Here is a 26,477-nt window from a genome sequence, read left to right as displayed (position 1 = left end):
AAGCATTTTCCTATCTTTGGTCCTCCCAGGAGCAGGGAAATTTATGCATTACCTATGCATGCAGTGAGAATCTCCTGATTCTGGGCTCCAGGCTAGACCTGAGTGACGCCAAAATGAATCAAGCATAGAGGATGCCCTTAAAAAAAAACAAAGAACTCAGCTTGATGTTGGAAACCTAGGAAAATCTTGTGTCAAGACCTCCTGGGGTAGAATCCATTTTCTCACAGTCCCTGAATGGTAACAGGTAGGGAAAAACAAGGGACACAAGCTTAAAGTCCCAGGCCCCACCTGGTTCTTACTTTGCCATAACCACTGCTTTCCTATGAGAGAATGGATCAGCCCCTTACCTCTATAGCAGCCCTCAGACTGGATTACAGCATTTAACAGTAGAGTGCACAGGCTTCAAGGTCAGGCATGGCCAAATCAGAAAAGCCAGGCACCATCACTTCCTCAACCAGGCTCTCCACCCTTAGAAGCTCCTCTCTCAAATGGGGTTCATAATTCCTAACCCCCACTGGCGAGGCCCTTGGCCTACACGGCCACACTACCGAGTCACTGCAGTTCTCTCTTCAGTCACACTGCCCATCATTCACACCAAGCTCATCCCCACCTCAGGACCTTTGTTCCGGCTGTTCCCACTACCTAGAACACCCTGCCCCCATATGTGTGGATAACTGCTCCTCATCATTCAGGACTCTGTTTAAATGGCACCTTCTCAGAATTTCCCGTTCCCTTTTCTACAAACGCTGCCCACCCCAGCCCTACTCCAGCATATCTGTGCATAGCTCCTCCTTTCATCATCCAGGACTCATCTCCTCAGAGGCCTCCCTGCACACCTGTCTAAAGCAAGCATCCCCACCCAATCTAGCCCTTTATTTACTTGCCTCTCAGCTGCTAACATTATCCCTATGTATTTTATCTGTTTGCTTGTTTGTTTATTTTTTTAAACTGTCTCCCATAGGAGCCTGGATGATCCTTGAGGGTAGGGAAGATGTCTGTCTTGTTCAGGGCTTTACAGTGGAACTCAATATAACACTTGTTGAATGAAGGAATTCCCAGCATCTAAAACAGTGCCTAGCACAAGTCTGGCCTCCATTACTCTTTGACTAACTGAATGAATGAATGAATGCTCGAGCCCTCTTCCCTGTCCTGGCGAGCAGGCCTGCGGGACTCCTGGGCTGGGATGCTTCTCCTCCATCCTAGACACAGCCCTGCGTTGGCAGAGGTGGCGCTGGCAGACATTACCTGCGCCTCACTGGCTTCATGCAGCTCTTCAGCTGCTTGGCCTCAGCCTCCACGGGACCCTGGCACTCGGGCTGTGGCTCCGGCTGCTGCAGCTGCTGCTGCTGCTGGGGCAGCCCTTCGGCATCAGTGGGTGTGGGAGCGGGTGCGATCCGGAGCAGGACCGTGTAGTTGCGGCCCTGGTTGTTGGCCCAGAAAGTGCCCTCGGGGGTCTCATAGCGCACCACGAAGTCCAGGCGCGCCCCATCGCCCGCGCCCTCAGCAAAGGGCAGCTGGAAGGCAAAGCGGTCGGTGCGGCCGCCGTCGTCGGGCGAGGAGGCGGCCGTCTGGCCCGGGCCCAGGCCGAGGCCGGGATCCAGGATGGGATCTCCTCCTGTTCCTCCCGCTCCTGCCCCCGGCGGGCTGCGCGGTACGTAGCGCGCTGGGTGGTCGCAGAAGGAAGCCCAGCCGTCGTGTGAGGCCCGCACGTGCACCGCCTTCTCGAAGGAGCGGTTCAGCACGCGTACCAACCCGCGCAGCACCGGAGGGCGTCCCCCAGGCACCCATACCCCGGTACCCCCGGGGACCGCTCCGGGAGGCGGCAGCAGCGCCTCCAGCTCCACCATGACGCGCCCCAAGCGCTCCAGACGACCCGGCGCGGGCGGCAGCGAAAATGTGGGCACCAGGTAAAACCCCCCGCCAGCAGGGACGGGGCACAGCGACGAGGGCTCGAGGCCAGCCTCCTCTTCCTCCTCCCCTTCATCCCCATCCTCGCCATCGTCGTCCTCCTCAGCCCCGCTGCCGCCGCCGCCATCTTGCCCGGCCGCTGCCGCCATCTTGCCCGCCCCGGGCCCGCCCCACGGCCGGTAGCGGCGCAGCTGCGCCAGCGGCAGCCCTAGGGCCTCGTCAGCGAACAGCACCCTCCGCGGGGCCACCGCCGCCTCGACCGAGGTGCGGGGCTCACCCGCGGCCGGCGAGGGGGGCGCAGGATGCCGCAGCGGGGGCTCCACAGGGGCCGTGCGCGCCATATCGACGGCGGCGGCGGCGGCACCGACGGCACCGGCGGCGGGACCGGCGGGGGCAGGGTCTGAAGGGGCAAGCAGCCAATGGGAAGGCCAGCGCGGGGGGAAGAGGCGGTGCGGCTCGCAGGGGCCGTAGGCAGCGGGACGACGACAGGGAGGGCAGAGAGCCAATGGCGAGCCGTGCACGAGTGACGCAGGCGGGGAAATACGCCAGGCAAAGCACGCAGCCAATGGGGAACACCGAGAGGGGTTGGTGGAGGAGGCGGGATGATGAGGAATCAATGGAGAGGCCGGAATGGGGCTGGTGCAGGATAAGGGATGAAAAGAGCAGAAGCGGGACAACCCATGGGGAAACCTGAGAGGGAGCGGCGTGTGGGGGGCGGGAAAAATGGAATGGCTACCGGCGAAGGGAGCAGCAGGGAGCGAATGGAGAGGCCCGAAAAGTGGTAGCTTCGTGGGCTGCGTAGACGGTGGGACGGGCGCTAGGGACAGCGACTAGCCAATGGGGAGGCGCTCGCGTGCTGCGTGGCGGCGAGATGACGATAATAACTGCCGAGAACCAATGGAGAGTCTCGTGAGCGTGCTCCTGCTAGGGGCGGTGCCAGGGCGGAACTAGCCAATATGGAAGCTAGAAGGTGACTAAGAGGAGGGGTGTGAGCGGCTGCGAAGGCGGGACCAGAAGGGGCAAAGCCAATGTGGGGGGCGGATGAGGAAGAGAAAAGGCTAATAGCCAATGGGGGAGGCCAGAGTGAGGGCTGGGAGACCTCAAAGGGCAGGGCTAGGAGGGGATTAACCAATGCGAAGGTGAGAAAACGATAACGGGCTGACGGGAGGATGTGGAGGCGGGACAGGAAGGTGCAGAGCCAACGGGGGTGGTGTAGGTGGTATGAAGGAGGAGATGAATAGCCAATAAGGAGACCAGAGGGGAGCGGGTGCTATTGAGTGGTCGGGGCCGCTGAACCACAGGATGCAGGCAGCCAATAGGAAGATCGTCTTTCTCCTGGAGGGTCTCGCCTTTTCCCCGTTGCCCCAGGCTGTGAATGTCTGGAGAGCCTGAGGGCCTGGACTTTACCCTGGCGTGAGACCCAAGCAAGGAAAAAGGACCTTCCTGTCTCAATTACTGCACCCCCCCACCTCCTAGCCTTTGCATCAGTGGTGCCGCTAGCCCAGAATGCCCCTGATTATCATTCCCAGCATTCTCCAGAACCTGGCACCATTGTTGAACGAATGGCCAAGTGAGAAACTAGGCTTTCAGGAGAATTTGCTTTTTCTGACTTAAGCTCAGCAAACACAACCTGACTGCTGCCAGGAGCTGATTGGACATGTTGGTGGACACCAACCAATGTCATCACAAATCCAAGCTCCGTCCTCCTTGCCCAACCCCACACTCCACACCCCACAGTGGCTTCACCTCCCATCTTCTTTCTGTCCCCTGCATTTGCTCCTACCATTCCCTCTCCCAGAGTGCTGTTCCTTCTACTTCCATAGAGTGAACTCCTCCCCATCTGAGGTCCCACCTCCTGTGGAAACTGAATTGTAGCTGTGTCCGCTGTTAATGCCAAGTGTGTCCATTCATACATTCCGCCTCCATCCTGTGAGGATTCATGGAACACTTGCCGTGTGCCATGTTCTGAGAGTGCTATTCTCTCATCAAACCCGCAGAGCTTCCCTAGGAAGGAGGCAATCCTCCTAGCAGCCTCCCACCACCCCTCCCCTAGTCCTCAGGTCTCATTGGCCAGGATGGTGTCATAGGTAAGGAAGCATAACAGAATAATATGTTCAGCTGCATAACCGAAAAATCGCGAAATAGTGGGGAGTTAGACAAGATAGAACTTTTTTTCCCCTCACCTAAAAGTTCCAGCTGGCTGGCAGTTCAGGGACTCACTCCTGCCCACCCTGTTTGAGCATTGTGTTCCCTGTCTGGCCCCAAGGCTCTCATCATCAGTAAATCCTGTTGATTCCCCATACAAAATATTTCCAGAATCTACCCTCTCCTTGCCACCCCAATACCAGAATCATCATCAGTAGCCTCCTCCCTGGTCCCCCTGCTTCTGTCTCTACCCCTACAGTTCCTTTCTACATTCAGCAGCCAGAGGGATCCTGTTAAATCACGTGACAGATCCTGTCCTTCCTCTGCCCACAGCCCTCCCATGGCTTCCTCCTCACTCACTCCTTCCTCCACACCCTAGTCTCCTCTCCAACCTCTCCTTCCTGCCCCTCTTCCCCTCATGCCACTCTAACCACACCGGCCTCCTTAGTAGACCTTGAATAAATCAGGCACACTCCCACCTCAGGGCCTTTGCACAGGCTGTTTCTTTTGGAGCTACTGAGATATCTACATGTCTCTTTCCCTCACCTCCTTCAAGTCTTGGCCAAAGGGTTCCCTTCTCTAGGGTCTCTCACCAAACTTTCTAGTTTAATCCCGTCCACACTCCCCCCAGTCCCAGCCCTCCCAATTCCCTTCCCCAGAAGCCTTCCACAAGAGAGGCCACAGACCAATAGAGAAAGAAGGTCACCTCAGCCCCTCTGCCCACCTGGCCCCCAGCTCTCATTCTGCAAGAATCCAGACTCTCAGCAACCTCGCCCTCACCCTTCCTATGCCTTAGGCCCCATTCAAGTGGCCTCCTGGAACTTCTTGGGCCACCACTTTCGATCAGTTTTCCTCCTACCTCTCTGGCCACTTCCTGTCATGGACAGAGTGACAGCAAGGGAGAGTGAGTCTGGGGAGGGTGTGAGGAGGATGCAACCCCATCCTCCGATCCTGAGAGGGAAAACCAGCCCACTCCTCCAGGAGGAGACATGTCCTGGGGTAGGGAACAGACCTCATCTGGTGCCAACCTGGTTTATGGTTACACAGGAGGTGTTGGAAATATTCAGATACAAGTGCACAGGGAGCAGGGGTCATTAGCCTTGAGGACATCCCTACAGTCGGCTCCACTAGGCTGCTTTCTGACAAGCAAGCCCCTCACATCCTTCCTTGCTCACTCCCATATGCCACAACATCTATTAAGTTCCACCTGGACACAGGGTCCCTGCCCTATTTGGGTCTCAGACATGTCTCACCAACTCAGAAGCCTCCACCAGCGAAAGTCTTGTTTTGAACTAATAGTTGGGTTGGGTTTGCATTGTGTGTATGTGTGTTTGTAATTGTTGGTTGTTTTATATAGGTCTTTTTAGGTCTTTTTGCTTTTCGTCTTTGCCAAGTCAGCCCATCATGCCCACCTGGGGGCTTTTCCAGAAAGGTGAATCAGAGTTGAGGGAAGAGGTTTTCTTTCTTTTTTTCTTCTTTTGAAGGTTTGGAGGGGCGGGAGGAGGAAAAGAGGACAGGTTCAGGGGTGAAGGGGTGGGTCTTGGCCACTAGGTGTATACCATGTGAATAAAAAGCTGTTTCCAATTTCTCTTCCCCAGGCCCAAAGCCAGCCTTGGGGAGGGATTGGAGTAGACATTGGATGACAAGAACCCTGGGCCATGTGGGGCATTGAGGAGCTGGGGACTGGGAGTCTCAGCCACCGGCCTGTCAGGAGAAGCCCCTGGGGGCTGGTCTCACGGTTGGCCCAGGGTTGGAGTGGGTGCCTGCTGAGGTGAGGAAATGCAACCGCCAAGTCTTGGACAACCTTAAAACCTTGCAAGCTTCAAGCCCCAGAGGAATCTCTAAATCTCCGAACCACCCAGGCATTGCATCCTAGAATTTAAGACCTGAAACCATCTGGGCTCAGGAAAACCTTGGGGTTTCAAAACCCATTACCAAGAAGGCAGGTCCCCCACTCAGCAGCTCTGTGCTCGTGGGCATGTCGCTTTACTGCTTTGGAGCCTCTGTTTTCCCCGTCTGCTTAACAGAATGATGATGAGATGGACCTCAAAGGGCTGTGGTGAGGATTAAACGTGATCGTTTATGAGACGTGTCTGGCGCTGTGTCTGGCCCATGGGCAGTTCGATAAATATCAGCTACGGGAATGATGGCAGATATTTGGAATCCCAAATCCTTGGAAACTGGCAATTTTTTTTTTTTTTTTTGGAAGCTGACAATTGCAAAGGCTGAGGGCCTTGGGAGCATCAGGCCACAATGTACCTGACTATGAGAGGCCCAAAGGAGCCTCTGGGATTGGTGAGGATGAGCATCTTAATACTGGGGGCCTGACTGGGACCTTCCCAGTAGAATGGCCTCTGGGTCAGAGCTCTCAGGCCCCCAAGACAGGATAAGGAGACACTTCTTCTCCCTTCCCTTACCTCACTCAGTGACTCTCAGTGGGTTCTGAGAGCCAAGGATTCTCAGACTCTTCAATTCCATGAATTGGGGTGGGGGAAGACTTTTTTTCTCTGTGAAGTAACTTACGTGCCCCTCACCCTCTACGGGAAGATGGGTCACAGAGCTCCCCGTACCTGGGCAGTAAGAGCGATGATCACCATATCTGTTCCGTATCTGAGGAAACTGAGGCCCAGAGGAGGGCAAGACCTCTGGAAGCCCAGCCCTATTCCATTTCTTTTCCTGAGCTTCCCGTTGGTACATAGGGCCTCAGTTCCCCAAAGACCCTCAAACATCCCCTCGTTCCCAGAGTGGTGTGTCTCTTGCCTGTCCTGAAACACCCCTGTGATTTATTTGGGTTCTTTGCTGGTTTTTTTTTCTTTCTAACTCTACACATTTTATTTTAAAAACTGTGGTTTCTCATGAGCCCTGTTATTTCATTGATACCTGTCACCTCTGTGGTGAGGGGAAGAAATCATATTTTCAGATGACTCGTAAAGGGCAAAGAAAAAACCCAAAATTTCAAAATTTCCGTTTAAGTCTCATAATCAAGAAGAGGAGAAACAGTGAGCGAGAGAGAGAACCATGAGAACCCCCCCACACCCCGTGATTATCAGCGCACACACTCATCAAAAAAAAATTTGGATTATTAGAAGAGAGAGGTCTGTGGCTTCCACGCAGTGGTTTTTCTTCTCGGTATAAAAGCAAAGTTGTTTTTGATATGTGACAGTTTCCCACCAGCCAGGCTGATCCTTTTCTATCAGTCCACTTCACCAAGGTGAGTGTCCTCTCCTCGCCCTCACCAGATGTGGGCCCTGATGGAGGCAATGGCAGTGAGGTAGGCACTTGGGGGGACAAGGGCCCTCCGGGGCAGTCAAGATGCACGCAGCCACTGTGATCCTGGGCAGGTAAAGTGTTTGTGTGTGTGTGTGTGTGTGTGTGTGTGTTTTAATTATAATAGTAGTAATAAATGCCAGAAGACTGATAGATGAATCACTTCATCAATACTTGGGCAGAGGCAACAATAGATCGATTGACTGACTGATACGTATAGATAAGTAGGATTTTTAAAGCACGTCAGCTGCCAGTCTTCATGAATTTCAGAGCTTTGAACAACTTGAAACACTGTCCAGGTGTAACTGGAAATTTCAACTGCACCTCTCTCGGCTCTTCCCCTCTTCTCTCTTGATGTCTCCTGGTCCCTCTCTGTCTCTCTGTTCCCTCTGCCTCGGTCTTTCTGCATTTCCCTGCCCCTTCTTTCTCATGCCAGCTCTCGTTTTATTTCCCTCTCACTCAAACCCTCCATCCCTCTATCTTTCTGTCTCTGGCCATCTTCCCTGTCTCTGTCTCCTCCATCTTTATTACACTCCCTCTGTCCCGTCTGTCTCTCCCTCTCTGTCTCTCGGCACCCCCTTCACTCATCTGCCTTCCCACCCAACATCCAGTGCAGAGCTCTATACACTTAGCACTTAATAATAGCGCTTGGAGTCTCTTTGATGAGGGCGTTGACATTTTACAAGAATGAACATCTACTCAGTTCTCCCCGGTAGAAGGATTGTGAGCTGTCTGTTTAGGCCTAGCACTGGCCTGAACTTCTGCTTGTGTCGCTTGAAAGGAGACCCTCCCCGGGCACCCTTCACCACATTGTCAACCATGTGTGGTCCGCCCCCCAGGATTGGGTGTGTGTGTGGCCAGAGTCCGTGTCCAGGAACAGAGAGGCCATTCCAGGCAGGGCTGAGCTCATCTCTGCAGGCTTAGCACAGCACTCGGCACACAGTAAGTGCTCACTAAGGGCTATTTTTTTTTTTTTGGTAACCAAATTAGTATCATGCTCTAATTGGTTTTGTTCTTGCTTTATTCAATTAGTAGTCAGTAGCATTTTTGTAGATCACTACAAATGGTGTGCACACACGCTCTTTCAGGGCTGTCAAGAATATCACCACATTGGTGAGAACCGTGTTTGGTTTGGCCAAATGTCGATTGTTGGACACTCGGGTTATTTCTAGTTTCTCCTCATAAACATCCCTGATTAGTGCCTTGGATTCCCGAAAAATGGAGTTGCTGGGGCAAAGGGAACGTGCCAGTTTAAGGTTGCTGACCCTTTGTGCCAAATCGTTCTTCCGAAAAGTTTGTCATGTTTTATGTTCTGTGTATTAACGCTAACCCCAGGTGGGTATGATCATGTATTTAATCCTTTCCCAACAGAATAGGTAAGAAAAAATATTGCTGCATTGTCAAAATTTGCATTCTTCGATGATACTGCATATTGGCCATTTGTTTGTTTTTTGTTTTGGTTTGGTTTTTTTTTTTTAGTTGTCTGTTTGTGTCCTTAGTCCTAACAGGGTGTTCATCTTTTTTTATTGATTTGCCACAGCTCTTTATTTGGATAGGATATTAAGCTCCCATCAGCCATGAGTATTTAGCAAATATGTCCCCTCGATTCATCATTTGCTATTTCTATTTGCTTATGGTGTTTTTGTGATGCTTATGATGTTTCTACATAGTCATATAGGTTAGTCTTTTCTTCTGTGGTTTCTGTCTCTGGTTTTATGCTTAGAAAGTTCTTTCCCACTTGAAAATGAGATAAATGTTCACCTATGTTTTGGCTTCCAGTCTCTTTTATGGCTTCATTTTTTCCATTTACTTAGAGATTCAGAGTGTGGGTACTAGAGCCAGACTGTCTGGGACAAACCCAGCCTTACCCCCAAGCCTTCTGTGTGACTTTTAGCAAGGCATTTAACCTCTCTGTTCCTCCATTTCCTCACAAATACTGTACCTCATAATAATAATAGTACCTTCCTCAAGGGGTTGTTGTGAAAATTCAATCCTATTAATCATGGCAGTATAGGGGAACTGTGTATTTTATGCATGATTTTTCTGTAAACCTATAACTTTCCTAATAAAAAAAATAGCAGCATTAGAAGCCTTGAAATAAAGTGTCTCTCTCAATCTATACATCCCCATTATTAGAAATGCTGTTAGGTTCTAAAGAACTTTAAAATTTTTTAAAAAAATTATTAACCATCTTAAGTGTTATCACAGGACCTGGCATGCAATAAGCCTAAGAACAATATTAGCTATTATCATCTCTTTAGGGTCTATGAAGATGATGACATTTCAAACTGGGCAGGGAGAGGTTGGTGGGAAAATGGACTGATGGTTCAATAACTTTATTTCCCCCCAAATTTTCCCAGAATCTCTTGTTAAAACAATCTGTCCTCCATCATCCCCCAGTTTGAAATGCCACACTCTTCCCAAACTCTATTCCCATTTGTCCCCGGGTCTGTGACCAAGCTCTCTCTTCTGTTATTAGGTGTGTGCTCTTGAATCATGGGCACACTGTTTTGCTAATGGTTGCTTTGCAGTACAATTCAATACCCGGCCATGCACATCCCCAGCATCTTGGCCTTTTTATTATTTCAGGCAGCATCAATTTCCTACAGCCAGAGAACAACAACTATTCTTGTTTGGGGCAATATTCTGTGTGTGTGTGTGTGTGTATGTGTGTGTGTCTGTGTGTGTGTGTGTGTAGCTTTTTCTTTGTCTCCATGTATCTCTTTGTCTCTGTACCGTTCCTTCTCTTTATCTCCACACCTCTCCCTCCCTCTACTCCATCACCCTCTTCCACTCTGTCACTGTCTTTGTCGCTCGCTTTCTCTCAATATCTCTTGCTCTTCTCTCCCTCGTTCTCTTTCTCTCTCGCTCTCTGTCTCTGCCACACCCCATGTCTCTCTGTCTCTGTCTCTCTCTCTCTTTCTTATTCTCAGTGCCTCTGTTTCCCCATATCTGTCCGTCTCCATCTCTGTCTCTGTTTCTCTCTTTCTTTGTCTCAATGTATCCCTCTCTCTCAGCCAGTGCCCTGGATAGAGGAGCAGTGGTCGACTCGAAGTCCTGTAGACACCTAATGACTCACCCAGACTCAGAGCAAAAGGGCTCTGACCCTTACCTCCCTAAATCCTCTCCCCTCACCAGTGTACAGAAGGGCAAACTGAGGCCCAGAGATAGACGGGAGGCCTCTCCCAAGGCCTCGCAGAGGTGCCGTGAGCAGAGCTGAGCCCAAGCCCAGATCTCAGGGAGCTTGGCAGGACCCCAGCTCTGCCTCGCTTTCCACTGTGGGCCTCAGTTTACCCCTCAACACACATGAGGGCAGTGGGGGACCTGGGCTGCCCCTACGGGCTGCCCCTCCTCTCTGCCTCTTCGCAAGTTGGGCCCTGACTGAGGCAGGAGGATCCCAGGTCACAGCATGGAGCCCAGACTCATAAGACCTAGGCTAGGTGGGGCCAAGGGCCCCAAGGGTCACAAGGCTTAGGTGGCCATAGGGTGATGATAATGGAGGGGTAGAAATCAGTCAGTCAGTCAGTCAGTCTGTGGGTCTGGCTATGGACAGAGCCAAGCTGTATCCCCAGAACTGGCACTAGTCCCTGGGGACAGCCATCGCGGGGCCTCTCCAGAGATCCCTGGTTGTGAGGGCTGTACTGGCAAAGGCAAGGGTTTTTTTTGTACTCCCACTGCGAGGCCCGGCAACCCCCAAGTTTCAAGCCTTGGGCCTCCCCATGGCCCTGAGAAGCACCACAGGTATACAGGGCCCACGACTTGTCACAGTGGCCAGACAGATGTCACCCACTGTGTCAGCTTTCCCCTCCCTAGTCTCCCTCATCACTGGTGGGGTGGCTATGATTTTAGAAACACTGTCCCAGAGAGGGCAGGGAGACCAAGGCCCAAAAGGCATCCACTACCCTACCAATCATTGACCCTTTACAGCCGGGAGACGGGTCTGCTTACTGTTAGTTAACTATGACATTTGAGGTGCCTGCGGAGAGTTAAAGCTAGTGAGTGGCAGAGCTTGGTCCCAGGGTAAGGGAGGTAGAGCAGGTGAGTCTGACCCTTCTGCCTTTACAGAACTTATGAGGGAGGCTGATAGGAAGCTTGCTGCAATTCCAGGCCTGACAGTTTCCTGTCCTTCAGGGAGTTCCTAGTGAGTTTGGACATCAGGGACCTTGGCCTAGACATACTGAGAAATTGGACCCAGGGACCCCGTAGAGTCAGTGATTTTGAGATTCTTTGGTCCTTTGAACCTAAGAAAGGAGGTTTTATGATTCTGAGGTTCTGGGGTGGGACCCTTTGAAGACCCTGAGGGTCCCAGTGCCTGTTGGGGGGTGCTGCATGGCATATGCCTTGCCGTGGCTCCAAGAAGCGCCAAGGTATACAGGGCCCAGGATTTGTCACAGCAACCAGATGGACGTCACCCACCACATCCGCCAGCACCCATGTCACCCCGATCAGGCCAAGCCGGCTGCGGATGGGACAGCCAATTCTCGGAACGAAACCCGTAGGGTGGGGTGCTTGTCCCCTTCTCTTCCTCCTTGGTGCTGAGGACGCCCAGCGCATCCGGCTGCCATGACGTCAATGGCGGAAAAATCTGGGGAAATCAGGGCCCATGACGACAGGGCCCAGATGCAGACCCCGATACGAGAAGACAGTCCATGTCCCAGAAACATCCCCCATGCAGCTTCTGAGAAACCTAGTCAAAAAGGGACGCCCCAACAGACAGTGCAGGAAGCCGGCTGGCCAGCCCAGCCCTCTGGGTACCCCACCAGACAGACCATACCCAGGCCCCCGGTCTAAGAATGCGTCTATGCTTCCCTGAGTCAGGCCGTTACATGCATATTTGGGGAGATTCTAAGTTCCTGCCAAGCATCGGTCCAGGGGCCCTCAGACGTGACCACAGGATACCCGGGTGGGCCAGGCTAGAGTGGAGCAAATGCCCATTCTGTCATTCGTTCACTCACCTCCTTGTGGGCCTAACGTTCTCCCAAACCCTTACTCTGAGCCTCCATAGAATCAGGCCCCTGATTCTCATGTAGTAACATTTTAAACCCCCAAGAGCCCCAAGAGACCAAGAGCACAACACTCGGGTTCTCACACCCTGCTTGATGCATGGGCTCACCCCCACCTCCCTTGGCACCACAGCTCTGACAACCCCCCTGCCGGGAGGTGACGGCAAAGAAAGGAAGGAGAAACCACCCCCCCAGAACCTCCCTTGTACTCCCCCCAGGCTGCTGTCAGCAGCTGTGTGCCCCACCCAGGGCTCTGGGGTGGGGTGGGGTGGGGTGGTGGGTTTCACACACACACCCCCCCCCAGAGAAGCAGGTTTGTGAGGTGCGCGTGCACACACACAAACACAAACGCACAGACACTGCTTTATGGAGAAAGAAGTGGTCACAAGTCACCATGGGACTGTGGACTTCTTTGCACCTGGGTGTCCCTTTTGGTCCAATGGAGGTTGGACTGGGCAGTCCCTCCCAGCCCTGACTTCTTCTCAGATTGGGATTCCAGGATTCTGAGAGATGGGGGCGTGGGGGGCCTGTCGGTGGAAGAGTGTAAGATTGGGAGGCTCGGCTGAGGAACCGTGGAGCCATCGCGGAGGGCCTTCTGGGTGAGGACAGTTATGAAAGCGGACCTTGCATGGCTTGGCTAGGGGAAGAGGAGGAGGAGTGGGCACTCCAGGCAGGGGGGAATAACGTGAGCAAAGGCCTGGAGGCAGGCTGGGGGAGCACAGACATGGGTAAACTTTGGCGCTGGGCCAAAGAGCTCCCACAGGGCCTGACTCAGGAAATAGCCTCTTTGTCCCCCTTTCTGGCACCTGCCAAGCCAGCTCCAGGCAGGGTGGGAGCCCAGAGATGATCTAGCCTGCCTCTGCCCTGAGCTCCAGGCTTCTCTAGTCAACTGCCCACTTGACACTGGCACTTGCACGGCTAACGCCAGAGTCATCGTAGCCATCCACAGCTGGGTCATCAGCCTGCAAACCCGCCCAGCCCCCACCCCATCCCCATCTCAGGTAATGTCAGCTCCCATCCTTCCAAGCTGCTCAGGCTAAAACCCAGAAGTCACCTGGACTCTCCGGCTCCCAGGCCCCTCATCCAAGTTGTCTGCATATTCTGTTGGCTCCACCTTCAAGATATCTGCAGAATCCCCCCACTTCTCACCTTCTTCATGGCCACCATCATGCCTGCTGGCCTGAAATCTCCACCACAGCCTCCTCACTCGTCCCTCTGCTTCCGCCCTCATCTTCCTCCAGTCAGTCGCCCTCACAGCAGCCAGAGGAATCTTTTGAGCCCGTGCCCCCACCCCCACCCCTGCCCATGTCAAAATCACTGGGGGTAAAATAATGTCCATAGGAGAGAATCAAAGACCACCCCTTCCCCAAGCAGGATCGGCAAAGGTCGTCACGGCGCTAGGATGAGCTGCCCTGGGCAGAGGGCAGGGGGGGCCAGAGGGCCGAGGCTTGAAGATAGGCCTCAGTGGTGAGGGGAAGGAGTGGAGACCCACCCTGACTGAGGCTCCACACACCACCCGCTCCTTGGAAGGCACATCCGAACCAGGTCTGTGGGCAAGCCAGAGGCTGGACCGTACCCATCTGTGCCTGGGGCATGTGGGGGTACCTGTGGTCTTGACACAGACCTGTGTGTGTGTACACATGACCAGAACTGGGCTCAGCTGGGGGGGGGGGGGGCTTCAGGATGTATCCAGGCAATGCCTGTTCTGACCAGAGCGGGTTCTGGTGGTTGACTATTTCGTGTAACCCCCAGCACATGTGTAACTCTATTTCCCCCCTGTAGCCTGCCCTCCGACGAGGACCCAATGCCCAACCCCAGGCCTGCCAAGCCCTCGGCCCTTTCTTTGGCCCTCGGCCCATCCCCAGGACCCTCGCCCAGTTGGAGAGCTGCACCTAAGGCCTCAGACCCACTGGGGGCCAGGGGCCAAGGGGGCACCTTCCAGGGCCGGGACCTCCGAGGCGGGGCCCAGGCTGCCTCCTCAACCTTGAATCCCATGCCATCGTCGCAGCTGCAGGTGAGGCCCAAGGCCCAGGATGGGGCAGGCAGGGTGGGGTACCTGGGCCTACAGGTGCCGACCTTTACTGTGGCACCGGGCGGGGGGCCCGGCTGGGGCACAGGAAGTGGTTTCTGGGTCCCAGGCAAGTCTGTGACTTATGCAGATGTCACAGGGCCAAGAAAGTCCCCACTTGCCAGGCCTCAGAGATTCAAGGCTCTCCTCGACCTCCTCCCTATCCCCGGTTCAGAAGAGGAGGTGGCCCTCTCATGAGCCCACGAGTAGGGCCATGTGTTTCCCATCCCTATATGACCAAGGAGAGGGCTGGGTCCCAGGGAGATGAGGTAACAGGGTTGAGGCCAGCTCTGCCACCTATTAGTTGTTTGATCTTGAAAAAGTCATGCCACCTCTCTGAGCCTCAGTTTCCACATATGTAAAATGGGCCGGTCAGGGTTGTGGAGAGGAGTATATGGATTTGACAGGAAGAAGAGTGAGAATGAGGAAGAGGGTGCATCTCATCTGCCTGCCTTCTCTCCCCCAGCTTCCCACAGTGCCCCTAGTCATGGTGGCACCCTCCGGGGCAAGGTTGGGCCCCTCGCCCCACCTACAGGCACTCCTCCAGGACAGGCCACACTTCATGCACCAGGTACAGGCAAGGAGGAGGAGGCAGGTGGGTGAGTTAATGTGAAGGGGGCACTCCAAGCCAGGCTGAACCGTGGCCCATATGTGCCCCCACCTACCCCCAGCTCTCAACAGTGGATGCCCATGCACGGACACCCATGCTGCAGCTGCGCCCACTGGACAGCCCAGCCATGATCAGCCTCCCACCACCCACTGCTGCCACCGGGGTCTTCTCCCTCAAGGCCAGGCCCAGTCTGCCACCTGGTAACACCGCAACTCCTATCCCGTGGTTACACATTACCCCCACCAAGTCCCCCAACCCTGGATCGTGCGCACTGTAGGCTGTTCTGAAATGCAACCCCCAGGAGGTGAGAGGTATCAAGTCTCTGAGTCTTGGAAATGCCAACCTCCAAAAAAAAAAAAAAAATGTCAGACTCAGAACCTAAAAGGTGCAGAATGTCAAAATCAGCGGAACCGCAGATCTTTGCAAAGTTCGTCAAAATGTCAGCACCAGCAAATGAGTCTTTGAGCTGCTCTGTTAAAGGCCTTGGAATTTCAGGACAGCCAGGGCCCTTGGAAGGTGGGAGGCTCAAAATGAGAGGTGCCTTGTCCCCACCCGCAGGGATCAACATGGCCAGCCTGGAGTGGGTGTCCAGGGAGCCGGCGTTGTTGTGCACCTTCCCCAGCCCTGGTGTGCCCAGGAAGGACAGGTCAGTGGGCAGAGCTGGGGAGGACCCTCGCTCTGCCTTCCCCTCCCCTAACACTCCTTGTCCCCCCCCTCCCCCCACCAGCACCCTTTCAGCTGCGTCCCAGGGCTCCTACCCACTGCTGGCAAATGGCGTCTGCAAGTGGCCTGGATGTGAGAAGGTCTTCGAGGAGCCAGAGGACTTCCTCAAGTGAGTGGCCCCACCCCAGTCCAGAGGAGGATGGGCATCCTGCTTTGTGGGACATCTCCAGGGTGTAGCTCAGGCCCCATCCAATGGGAGGTAAGAGCTGAAACTACAGGCTCAAATCCAGGCTCCATCACTCACCGGTTGTGTGACCTTGGGCCTCAGTTTTCTCAACCATATAACGGGCATGACGACAGAAGTGTGTACTGTTATTTACTGCCGTTTCACAGATGGGGAAACTGAGACCAAAGGGTTTAAGTGTTTCGACCAACATCACCCAGTTCCTAAATGACAGAGCTGGGATTTGAACCCAGGCAGGCTGGCTCCAGAATCCAAGCTCCTAGCTGCTTTGCCCTGCTATCCTTCATGGCCACACACCAGCCTCATTTTATTGATCCCGAGTCCCAGTCCCTCAAGATGGCTGTTGCTGCCCTCTGCCATTGCACACGTGCTCGCACACACACACACATCTCCAACCATACCCAACTATTAGCAGCAACTCAGTACATACTGCTCCTTTTCACAAGCAGGCCTTTGCACAGGCTGTCTCCTCCACCTGGCCCACTCACAGCTCACCACCCTCTCGTCATCTTCTCCAACACCCTGACCAGACTTAAGTGGTGCGATTAGGGCCTGGCACATATTGCCATGTGTTTAAGGGATGATAGGTGTGAACGGGATCAGAAAGAGCCCCCGGAGGGTCTGGGCCCTCCCCACTCCCCATGTTGAACTGAAAGGCCAGGCTTGTGATCACCTGCATGGAATCTTCCCCCAACCCAGGCACTGCCAGGTGGACCATTTGCTGGATGAGAAGGGCAGGGCGCAGTGTCTCCTCCAGAAGGAGGTGGTGCAGTCTCTGGAGCAGCAGGTGATGCTGGCGGCAGTGGGGCAGGGGGTGGCGAGTGAACCACATGTCTGCCCCATACCAGGTTGGCAGAAAGGCAGGGGGCGGGGTGTGCCTGGAAAAAACAAAGATATGGCAAAGAAAGGCCAAGTGGAGGCCTTATTTTGGTGCCTGTCCTCGCAGTTGGTCCTGGAGAAGGAGAAGCTGGGTGCTATGCAGGCCCACCTGGCAGGGAAGATGGCCCTGACCAAGGTTCCCTCTGTGGTGAGTGACCCCGGGCCCACGGGCTGCATGGACTGCTGGGAGGACACATGGGCAGGAGGGTCCTGTCCTCCTACCCAGGCCCTAGGGATCCGTGGACCCCTGGCCCCAGCTCAAACGTGCCCAGGCCTTGGAGATCTGCCACTTTCCACTTGCAAACGCTCTGCATAAGATGTCCCGAGCCCAAGTTTTCAGACCAAAGGCAAAAAGCCAGACACTTAACACAGACTGTGCTGGCAGAACCAGGCTGCATCACTGGCAGGGTCCACTACAACACTGAAAACGTATGGCCCCTGGTTCAAATTTCAAGACTGGCAACAGCAGAGCGTTAAAAAATTTTTTTTAATTTTAAAGGCAGGGCCTTCCTGAACACTGGGCCCTGTGTGACTGCACAGGTCGTAGGCCCCTGAAGCTGGCCTTGGGGGCCAGGGCACTGCTTCTGAGCGTTTTACTGGCCTTAATGCACTCAGTCCTCATGATGACACCAGGAGGTGGGTACCACCAGCATCCCCAATTTGCAGATCAGGAAAACCAAGGCCAGCGAGGTTTAGGTGAGTTGGGTGGTAGGGAAGCTGGGATTCCACCCCATCCCACAGGGCTCAGTTGTCCACCTCACAGTCTGATAAATAAGATTCAGGCAGCCTTGGGACATTTCATGTCAGCCTGGGATTGAGGATGCGCTTGCTTTTAATAGTGATTTTATTTAAAAAAAAAAAAAAAAAAAAAAAGGAAGTTGAAGCCTCTGGGTAACCAGCCCGTCGCCCTCACCGCCCCACACCAGGCATCCTCCGACAAGGGCCCCTGCTGCATTGTAGCCGCAGGCCCCACAGGCGGTGCCCTCCCAGCCTGGCCCGGCCCCCGGGAGGCCCCCGACAGCCTGTTTGCGGTTCGAAGGCACCTCTGGGGCAGCCACGGAAATAGTACATTCCCAGGTAAGGAGGGACTGGTGCTGGAGTGGCAGGTGTGGGGGTAGGGTAGGTGCCCCATAACTATGCTTCCCCTGACCCCTACCCCCGGCCTTTGGGAAAAAGCCTCTCCCTGCAAAGCACCCTCTCTGGATTTCTGATGACCTTAAAGGCCAAATGGCTAGCCCTTAGCCTTATCTTCCTTTGGGGATTTGGGCTGTGCCTCACCAGCTCAAGACTTCAGCCACTCCATCCAGCCACCGGAAGGGACGGGACTAGCTACCTAATTCTTAACGGCCCTCCCTCCCCCAGCCCCACCCCCAAAGAGCAGGCCAAACTTCACTCCAGCTCACCCCCATCCTCTGCTATGGCCTGGCAAGGGCTGGATGCCTAATCAGGCGGGGAGCCCTGGAGTCTCATCCCGGCCCCACCCCCTCAACTGCCACGTGCTTTGGGTGTGCAGGCACCTTCACCGCTCTGCAACCTTGGGGGGAACGCGCCCCGTTTGTGCAGGAGTGGTGCAAACAGTGATGACTCACCGGACTGCCAGGTGCTTGGCCAACGCGGGCCGTGGCCATGGAAATCTGTGCTGATGGCGGGCTTTCAGGCAGGGAGCCTCAGTCTCGCAGAGAGGGGGAGCTAGGGGTTCCTGGATGAGGCCTCATTCTTCCCACCCCCTGACAGAGTTCTTTCACAACATGGACTACTTCAAGTTCCACAACATGCGGCCCCCTTTCACCTATGCCACCCTCATCCGCTGGGTAAGCGGGGAGCCAGGCCCCAGGAAGAAGAAACAGAAGGGGCGGGGGCCCACCTCCCAAGCTCCCGGCCTCCATCTGAGCACTCTTGCGGGCTACTGCCTGACCACAGCCCAGCCCGCAGGAGCCCCCAGAAACCCCCAGGCCATGCCTCAAAGGTGGTCCCACCATCCAGGCCAGTACAAACCAGCTGTTGACCCTAATGCCACCTGTTTCCTGATGTCCACCTCAACCCCATACCCAGCTCCCAGACCTATAAAACAGCCTGATCACTAACCCCATCTCTGACCCTGGCCCTAAACCCAGCCTAGGTAGTACCCCAATTCCTTCTCCATCCCACAACCCCCAGCCTTTACTCCAACCCAACTCCCATATCCTTCCCCAGCCCCAACCTACTCTAGTATGTCAACACGTCCCCAGCTGGACACCACCCCTAACTGCATCCTTGTCACACCTATCTAACCCTTAACCTCAGCCCATTCTCACCCCTTCATCCAAACGTCCCCAGGGCCCATCCCAGAGCCTTCCCCAGTGCCCACCCGGATCTTGATCCTGGGCCCACATTAACTCCAAACCTGAAGCTTAGCCTAACCATGACCTAACATCCTGACCCATAACCTCATCACAACCTGGCACTTGGAACTGCAGTTGCTGACCCTTTACTTAATCCTGTTTCTAACTCCAAATTAATTAAGTTCTCTGATTCTCAGCCTCACTCTCAGCCTCACTCCCCACCTAACCCCTCAATGAAATCTCATTCTTGATCCTGAACCAAACCATCTCCCTGACTCATAATATAACTCGATGACTAGGACTATCACTGGCTCCTGACCAAATACAACACATCATCCCATCCCTCACCCCTGAACTCCCCCGAGTCCATCTTCCAGCCTGCCTTTTAACTGACCCCTTCCGGGACCTTTAACTCTGCCTTCCAAATCCTTAACCTGACTCTGAACCTTCCCAGACCCTGGAGCCTCAGCCCCAGAGAAAACCCCAACTCCAACCCCAATGCAGACCCCGCTCCAAACCTCAGCCCTCATCCTTTACCCTGACTCCATGCCTCACCCCATTTCTAACCCCACGCAACCCCACACCTCACCCCATAGGTCACCCTGGCCCTGAGCCTTTACACCACACCATCGGCCCCTCCTCCCCTCATCCCCCACATCCCACCCCCACGCAGGTGGTCCAGGGCAGGCCCTACCCCTCTCGGCCCGACTGGAGGAGTTGTTCCCCTTAGCACCTCCCCACCCCCCACCGCCAGGCCATCCTGGAGGCGCCTGAGAAGCAGCGGACACTCAACGAGATCTACCACTGGTTCACACGCATGTTTGCCTTCTTCAGAAACCACCCTGCCACCTGGAAGGTGAGCTTCCCCTGGAGGTGGCAGTGGCGGTGATGGCCTCGAATGCCCACCGCCATGCTGGGCCAAGCTCAGGAGCAGGCAGCCCTAGTATGGGGTGGCATGCTGGGAAGGGGCAGGAGGCCCACTGTTGGGCAGGGCTGTGACCCCAGAGTTTGACTGCCCACCTCCCTCCCACCCCGGTGCCCCCGGCCTGGCTGGCGGGTCTCCCTTCCACAGAATGCCATCCGCCACAACCTGAGCCTACACAAGTGCTTTGTGCGGGTGGAGAGCGAGAAGGGGGCAGTGTGGACCGTGGATGAGCTCGAGTTCCGCAAGAAGAGGAGCCAGAGGCCCAGCAGGTGCTCCAACCCCACACCCGGCCCCTGACCTCAAGACCAAGAAAAGCAAGAAGGAAGGAAGGGGCCAAAATGGGGGTGGGAGTGGGGGAGGAGCAGAGGTGTCCGGGGCAGGGATGACAGGACCTAGACATACCTGCAAGGACCAAGAAGTGAGGTGTCCACTGTCTTGCCTGTCAGGGACCCCACTCCCCAGCTGACCACCCCTCCTGGCTCATATCCTCTGTATCACTGGCGCTCAGAAAGGACCCGGTGCTAGCCCAGGATCTCCACCCCACCCACCCCCCTGCAACGGGCTCCCCAGCCAAACAGAGCCTTTGCAACCTTACACAGTGCCCACCTCCGTCACTCTCAAAGCTGATTTCAGGGCCGGAAAAGTACACAGACACACAGATGGGCACAGGCCACAATCCCACCACTTGGACTCAACACAAATCCCAGGCACAGGGGGCCTGCCTGAGCACACCCAGACCACCTCACCACCGCAGTCGCACAAACCACCACACCCACTCACAGTCCTGTCACACGCACATGCAACCAGCCTCCGCACACACGAAGTGCACTGTCGCGCAGTGGTAACCCAGACAGATGCGCAGAAGTGGCCTCTGCACTCACGGGGGCTCTGGTCTGGGAAAGTGACCTGGACACATGAACTGTCACACAAGGTCTCAGACGCACTCCCAGCCCATGTACTCAGTCACAAACATGGCCTATTAGAATTCCCCTGTGCAGCTCTCACTACCCCCCACACACACAACTCCCCCACAACACATCCAGCACCCCAGTGATTTTCCCCGACTCCCATACGGACAAACAGCTGCAAAACGTAATCCCACATCACCTACCACCCACCCCCACTCACCTTGCCCTGTGCCATATGCCCCCATATCCATGCCTCAGCTTAGAATGAAGACAGAGCCCCTCTTTTATTTGGGATCCAAGGCCCCCAACCTCCCAGTCCTCTCCCCAATAAACTGCAGCCTGGCTCCCACACTCTGGACAGTCACCCCAGATCAGGGCTGGGGTCAGGTGTGCTGGGCATGGGCAGGGCTCTGGGTCCAAGGCCGCAGCGGTGGGGAATTGGACAGGAAACGGAGGGAGCAGCTAGGGTGGGTGCTTGGTCACTGCCTCCGACACCTCAAATCCCAGCAGAGGGCAGCAGGGAGACCTCTGCTGGGGGCTCCTCAGACCTCACGGACCCGTCCCAGGAGGCCAGCGTTCTCCTGGCGTAGGGCTCGGTAGTCCTCCTGGATCTTCTCCAAGTTGCTGAGGGTCTTCTTGCCCATCTCCGTCTCAATCTAAGACAACGTAAAGACACCCCCCTTCAGTATGCAGGGCCCCTTTCCCTGCTTACCATAGCCCTCCTTTATTCCAGCCAGGCTGGGCTCCTTGGGCCTGTCCCTCAAACAACAGCCTGCTCTGTCCACTGCCAAGCCTTTGTGCTTGTCGTTCTCTCAACCAAAAGCATCCCTTGCTATGTGGACAGGTTTCCCATCACCTACTCAAGCGGAAGCCTTTGCCAGTGGTCCTAAGAGGCAGGTGTGAGCGCTCTCGTGGCAGAAGCTGGGGTGCACACTAGGCCATTGGCCTGTTCGAGGTCATACGCGTGACAACTAAGGGGCAAGGCTGAGATTCCAGCCGTAGGCCATGTCTGATGCCACAGCCTCTCTTAGCACAAATAGCCCCCAGAGCCAGCTCCCTGGCCTGCGCTGATTCCCCAACCACCCCCCAGGCCTTACCTGCTCCTCAAGGTCTCGAACCTCCCGCATGATAGTGCCCGTGTCCTCGATGGTCTGGATCAGTTGGCTGCAGTTCTGGGACAGCAGGAGCAGAAGGCTTGAACCGCCCCATGGCCCCTCCCCATCCAGCCCCCTGGGTGGGCTTCTCCCCTCACCTCATGCAGGGCAGCTAGGTACTTGTAGGCCTTCCGAACAGCATCATCTTTCTTGGCATCCTGACCAGACAGAGAGGACCTCAAAGGTATTGGTGGGCTGTGTCCTCCCCCACACAGCCCATACAAGCTCCAAGCCCCAACAAGGCTACCCCCTCCCCCCACCCCCACCCCCAATTCATCCTTCATGGAGCAAAGCCAGGACAGAGCATCAGTAGGCCCATGAGGCTCAAGCAGGACCCAGGCTGAATCCAGCCAGTCCAACTCCATCCCCAACCCCTATGCGCCACCCGGCCTGCCCATACCTTGAACACAAGCTCATCAGTCACTGCAAACGTCCGGTCCAGCTTCCCAGAGAGGGAGTTGATTTCCTTCTGGAGCTCCCTGGTGTCTGACAGGATCTGGGAGAGATCAGGGTAGCCATGAGCCCATGTTGGAGGCAGGGTGGCCAGTCAGCTGCAGGCCCTCGTGTGTATGCCCTCACACCACAGAGAGCCCAGGGCCTTGTGGTAGGGGTGACTGGTGGGGGGAATGTGGGACTGCAGGGGGCTGCTTTGTGTCAGGATGTGGTCAGACAATTTGCAAAGTCCCCATGTGACCACACTATGCAAACCTGCCCTTCAGGCATGTCTGCCTTCATAGTCCACCCAGCATGGCCACAGGGGTGCACCTTGGTGATCTCTTCCTTCTGTTTCCGGATGTTGCCCACAATCTCCAGGATGCGCTGGGTATAGGCCAGCCGGGACACGTCTCTGGGCAGAGTTTCCAGCTCCGACACCTAGGCAGGGACATGGCAGGCACTCCCCAGGCCCAAAGCCCTGCCCACCATGGGCCCCCCGGAGCCCACCACGGGCCTTACCAGCTGCTTGTAGACTTCTTCCTTCCTACGGGCCTCATCAGCAGCTGCCCGAACACTCTGATGCAGCTCTTGGATCTCTGCTAGCCGTCGAGATGATTCCAGCTGCCCAGACCCATGGGCAGAGGGCAGTGAGCAGAGCCAGAGGGGCAGGGGACGTGGTCCCCTGGGGAAGGCACCTGTCCCACCCATGCCCCAGCGCCCACAGCCTACCTCTCGGCGATCCTGGAGCTTCCGCAGATGGCGGTACTCAGCAAGGAGTGGGACCCGGTGCTTTTCCCACTGCCCCGCCAAGTGGATGACCCGCTGAGCACTGCTCTCCACCACGAGCTGGGTGGGGATGGGTGGGGTTGGGTGGGGGTGCATATCACGCAGGTTGGGCCCCTTCAGCCCCAATCCTCCCCGCCGAGCCCCAGGCCCACCTGCAACTTGGCGAGGTTGGCAGCCCCATCGGGCAGCAGCTCCACTGCCCGGCTCTTCAGGTGCAGGGCCTGTTCCCGCTCCGCTTTGCTGAGCTCACTCTGCCGACACTCGGTCTCCACCTGGCATGCCACATCCCCCCCCAGCCCCCAAGTCAGTGAAGACCCCAGCCACACATTCTGTCACACCTTCCCCTTGCTGAGCCCGGAAAGCCCAGGCCTACCCCAAGATCCCACAGATGACTGACTACCAAGCCCTCTAGCCCACTGGCCTCTCAATTCCCTTCTGATATTGATAGATATACCCCGACGTAATGACAGGAACCCACAGGCCTCTCTGTTCCCTACAGGGCCACAATGACCCCTAGAGCCCCTGGACAGCCCCACAAGCCCCTGACCACAAAGATTCATCTTGCCCCCATGTGCCCACAGACCACTCCAAAAGCCTCCTGAACCTCACAACACCTACAAGTCCCGACTGATGCCCACAGACCCCTCTCACCCCTAAGGACCCATCAACCCCCTTGGAACTACAAGTCCCCTGCCCCTATCTCCTCTCTCACCCCCAGATTCTCCTGAACCCTCCAAATTGCCACAGGTCCCCAATGTCCCCCCACAGAGCCTTCTGCCATCTGTAGAGTGTTCCAAACGAGCACTCAAGTCCTTTTTGTTCCACTAGACCCTACTTCCACTAGACCCAGCAGCCCCTTTTCCCTAGCACCTCACCTGCGCAAGGCTGATTCCCAGTGTCCTCATGTCAGCTTCAACCTCTTCAATGGTGTGGTTCACTCCCTCCAGCTGCTCCTGAAGGGACTCTAGCTCCTGTTCTTGAGCTGCCCGCGTGTCCTGGTGGCACACAGGCCAGTCAAGGCACACAGGGTCTCATGCCCAGTGGGTAGGCAGGCAAGGGCCCAGGGCACCCCACACTGTGCTGTTCACCTGTTCAGGCCGCCGGGAGGTAGCTGGTACATCCAACGCCTGGGTGGCCTGGGCTTTAGGCTCCTAGGATGGCAAGGAAGGGGCACCAGAGCTGCCAGGGGAGCCCCTACTCCCCGCAGCCCAGCCTCGACCCCCCGCCAAGCATTCTTGCAGCACCTTTCCTGTGCTGCTCAACAGCTGGTGGCTGTCAAAAGACTGTGATGAGATGAGGACAAAAGCCTCCTCCACCTGATCTATCTGTGACCTCTCACTAGAGTGTTGGCTCTTAAAGAAATCTCCCTGGCCCTGACACAGTTCCTGCCCATCTCTGAAGTCCCAACTGCCTCTGAGGAGGATAAGTGCCCCTCCAGGGGACCAGCCAAGGAGAGAAAATATGCTCAGAGAGAACTGCCTGGGGAAAGGAGGCATTTGCACAAAGAGCACCCTCCAGGCCTTACATGGTTCCCCCCAATCCCGTCTTTCCCCACTGAGAAAGCTGGGAAGCTAGGCATGCCCAGTGGGAACATGGGGACCGGTGTGGATAAGGATGTGGTGTCTATCCGTGAAGCACCCCTCCAATCCTACCACAGCTCCTTCCAGCATGCCCCATGCTCCACCCAGGCTCCCACCAACCGGCTGGAAGGTAAACTTCTCCGAATGCATAAAGCGGGAGCCCTTGGGAGCACCAGTCCTGGCCCCAGCTCCCCAGGCCTGTAGCAGCTCTCCCAGGTCTCGGGCTTGTGTGGAGACCCCCAGTGGGGCCCAGCTTTGGCGCAGATACTCAGCCAGCTGCTTCTGCAGTCGTTGCCTCTGGGCCCGGGTATCCTCCTAGAAACAGGGGGCAGAGTAGAACAGGAAGGTGTAGGGACCTGCTTGGCAACCGAGGCCCTGCCTCCTCCAGGAAGCCCACCTGCCAAGGTGCCACAGACAAATGCATACCCACCCTTGAGCCTATCCCATCTCCTGTCCCACCAGTTTGGGATCTCCCCGAGGACAGTGCTCTGCTCTTCCTCACAGCTACCTTTCTCTACTCCTGCCTGCTCCCCACACTGGGAAAGGAAGTGGGAAGATAGAGAAGGAAGTGTGGAGCAACCAACTCAGAGAGAGAGACACTGAAAAAGCAGGGACAGAGGGTCAAATGTATTAGGCCAAGAAGAGGACAGAGTCAGATGGTGGGGAGAGAGAGGGAGGGAGGGAGGGAGAAGAACAGAGAGTTTCTAGACAATTGGGGAAATCTAATTACGGCCTCAGTGTTAGATGATATAAATAGACCACCGTTCATTTTGTTGAGGGTGAAAATGGCCCAGTGGTTACATTAAAAGATGAATGCCTTTACGAGTAAAGTGATATATTCTTAAGTATTTAGAGTTGAAATGACATGCCTGGGGGATAAAGTTGGAAGTGCGTCAATGAACAAAAATAAGAAAAATGCTTATAGTTAAAGGGGGTTGGTTGATATGTAAGATTTGTTAAAATATTCGCTCTACTTCTGTGTTTGAAAATTCCTAGACGTTTTAAGAATGAAAGAGAGAGATACAAGACAAAGCATATGGCAACCAGGAGCTGAGCAGACAGAAAAAGAGAGGCAGAGAAGAAAGATATAGGGGTACAAGAGAGGGAGAGAAATACAGTATGGAAACGAGGAGACAAGGAGAGGGGCGAGAATGACGGTGAAGCCAAAGAAGGAGAAAGACAGAGACAGGGACAGTGACGAGATCCAGAGACAGGAAAAATGAGCATGGTGACAGCTGCAGACAGAGAAAGAGTGAGTGACTCAGGGACAGGAAGAGGGTGGCAGAAACAGGAAGGACAGCAACAAATCCTAACTGCTCTGGTTGCAAGGAACTCTGTGCACTGTTATTTCACTCTAAGTACTAGCCTGAGAGGAGAGTACTAACTACTACTACTCATTTTTCAGAATAGGAAACTGAGGTTCCAAGAAAAGACAGTGACTCATCCAAGATCCAGTCTTTCTGACTAATGTTCCAGTTCTTTCAGATGGGGAGCAGGGGGGGTGGGTTATGGCCATACAAGGGAGACCATGAAAAAGAAGACAAAGTGGAGAGAGGAGAGAGAGAAAACAGGAACAGCAGG

The 26,477-nt window shown here is 55.2% G+C and overlaps 3 protein-coding genes across 4 annotated transcripts in view; 1 reads left to right on the top strand and 2 right to left on the bottom strand.

The window, feature by feature from the left end:
- The window catches only part of PPP1R3F (protein phosphatase 1 regulatory subunit 3F), a 16,624-nt gene extending 13,991 nt beyond the window's left edge, over positions 1 to 2,633 (bottom strand). The window contains exon 1 of one of the 2 annotated variants that reach the window (XM_004465025.4): positions 2,186 to 2,633. The gene's annotated coding sequence lies outside the window, so the exon portion shown is untranslated. The remainder of the gene's footprint in view (positions 1 to 2,185) is intronic. The other variant, XM_058291851.1, reaches the window with a different exon arrangement.
- Positions 1,763 to 25,744, top strand: FOXP3 (forkhead box P3). Its single transcript, XM_023590705.3, has 12 exons — positions 1,763 to 1,907; positions 14,106 to 14,337; positions 14,858 to 14,962; positions 15,063 to 15,201; positions 15,560 to 15,647; positions 15,729 to 15,833; positions 16,608 to 16,695; positions 16,855 to 16,935; positions 17,714 to 17,864; positions 18,522 to 18,598; positions 19,863 to 19,964; positions 20,181 to 25,744. Exons 1-12 carry the CDS (start codon positions 1,846 to 1,848, stop codon positions 20,328 to 20,330), a joined length of 1,380 nt encoding a protein of 459 aa, XP_023446473.1. The 5' UTR covers positions 1,763 to 1,845; the 3' UTR covers positions 20,331 to 25,744.
- Positions 21,207 to 26,477, bottom strand: part of CCDC22 (coiled-coil domain containing 22) — a 23,819-nt gene continuing 18,548 nt past the window's right edge. Inside the window, exons 7-17 of the mRNA XM_058291849.2 lie at positions 25,017 to 25,211; positions 24,405 to 24,467; positions 24,192 to 24,311; positions 23,469 to 23,588; positions 23,260 to 23,376; positions 23,050 to 23,151; positions 22,861 to 22,968; positions 22,496 to 22,591; positions 22,194 to 22,253; positions 22,039 to 22,113; positions 21,207 to 21,597 (exon numbers count right to left, since the gene is read on the bottom strand). Of these exons, the coding sequence (XP_058147832.1) occupies positions 21,484 to 21,597; positions 22,039 to 22,113; positions 22,194 to 22,253; positions 22,496 to 22,591; positions 22,861 to 22,968; positions 23,050 to 23,151; positions 23,260 to 23,376; positions 23,469 to 23,588; positions 24,192 to 24,311; positions 24,405 to 24,467; positions 25,017 to 25,211 (1,170 nt within the window). The 3' untranslated portion in view covers positions 21,207 to 21,483. The remainder of the gene's footprint in view (positions 21,598 to 22,038; positions 22,114 to 22,193; positions 22,254 to 22,495; positions 22,592 to 22,860; positions 22,969 to 23,049; positions 23,152 to 23,259; positions 23,377 to 23,468; positions 23,589 to 24,191; positions 24,312 to 24,404; positions 24,468 to 25,016; positions 25,212 to 26,477) is intronic.

The sequence above is a fragment of the Dasypus novemcinctus genome, chromosome X (assembly GCF_030445035.2).
Source record: "Dasypus novemcinctus isolate mDasNov1 chromosome X, mDasNov1.1.hap2, whole genome shotgun sequence".
NCBI classification, from domain to species: Eukaryota; Metazoa; Chordata; class Mammalia; order Cingulata; family Dasypodidae; genus Dasypus; species Dasypus novemcinctus.
Note: the sequence above shows the minus strand (reverse complement) of the source record. Positions and strands in the feature narration are given on the sequence as shown.

What these genes read in the sequence shown, in the direction of transcription:
- FOXP3 (XM_023590705.3), top strand. Translation starts at nt 1,846, where the DNA reads ATGACGCGCCCCAAGCGCTCCAGACGACCCGGCGCGGGCGGCAGCGAA. An exon ending in TGCAGTCTCTGGAGCAGCAG is followed by an intron (nt 16,696 to 16,854) that starts GTGATGCTGGCG and finishes CTGTCCTCGCAG; the next exon opens with TTGGTCCTGGAGAAGGAGAA. An exon ending in ACCACCCTGCCACCTGGAAG is followed by an intron (nt 19,965 to 20,180) that starts GTGAGCTTCCCC and finishes TCCCTTCCACAG; the next exon opens with AATGCCATCCGCCACAACCT.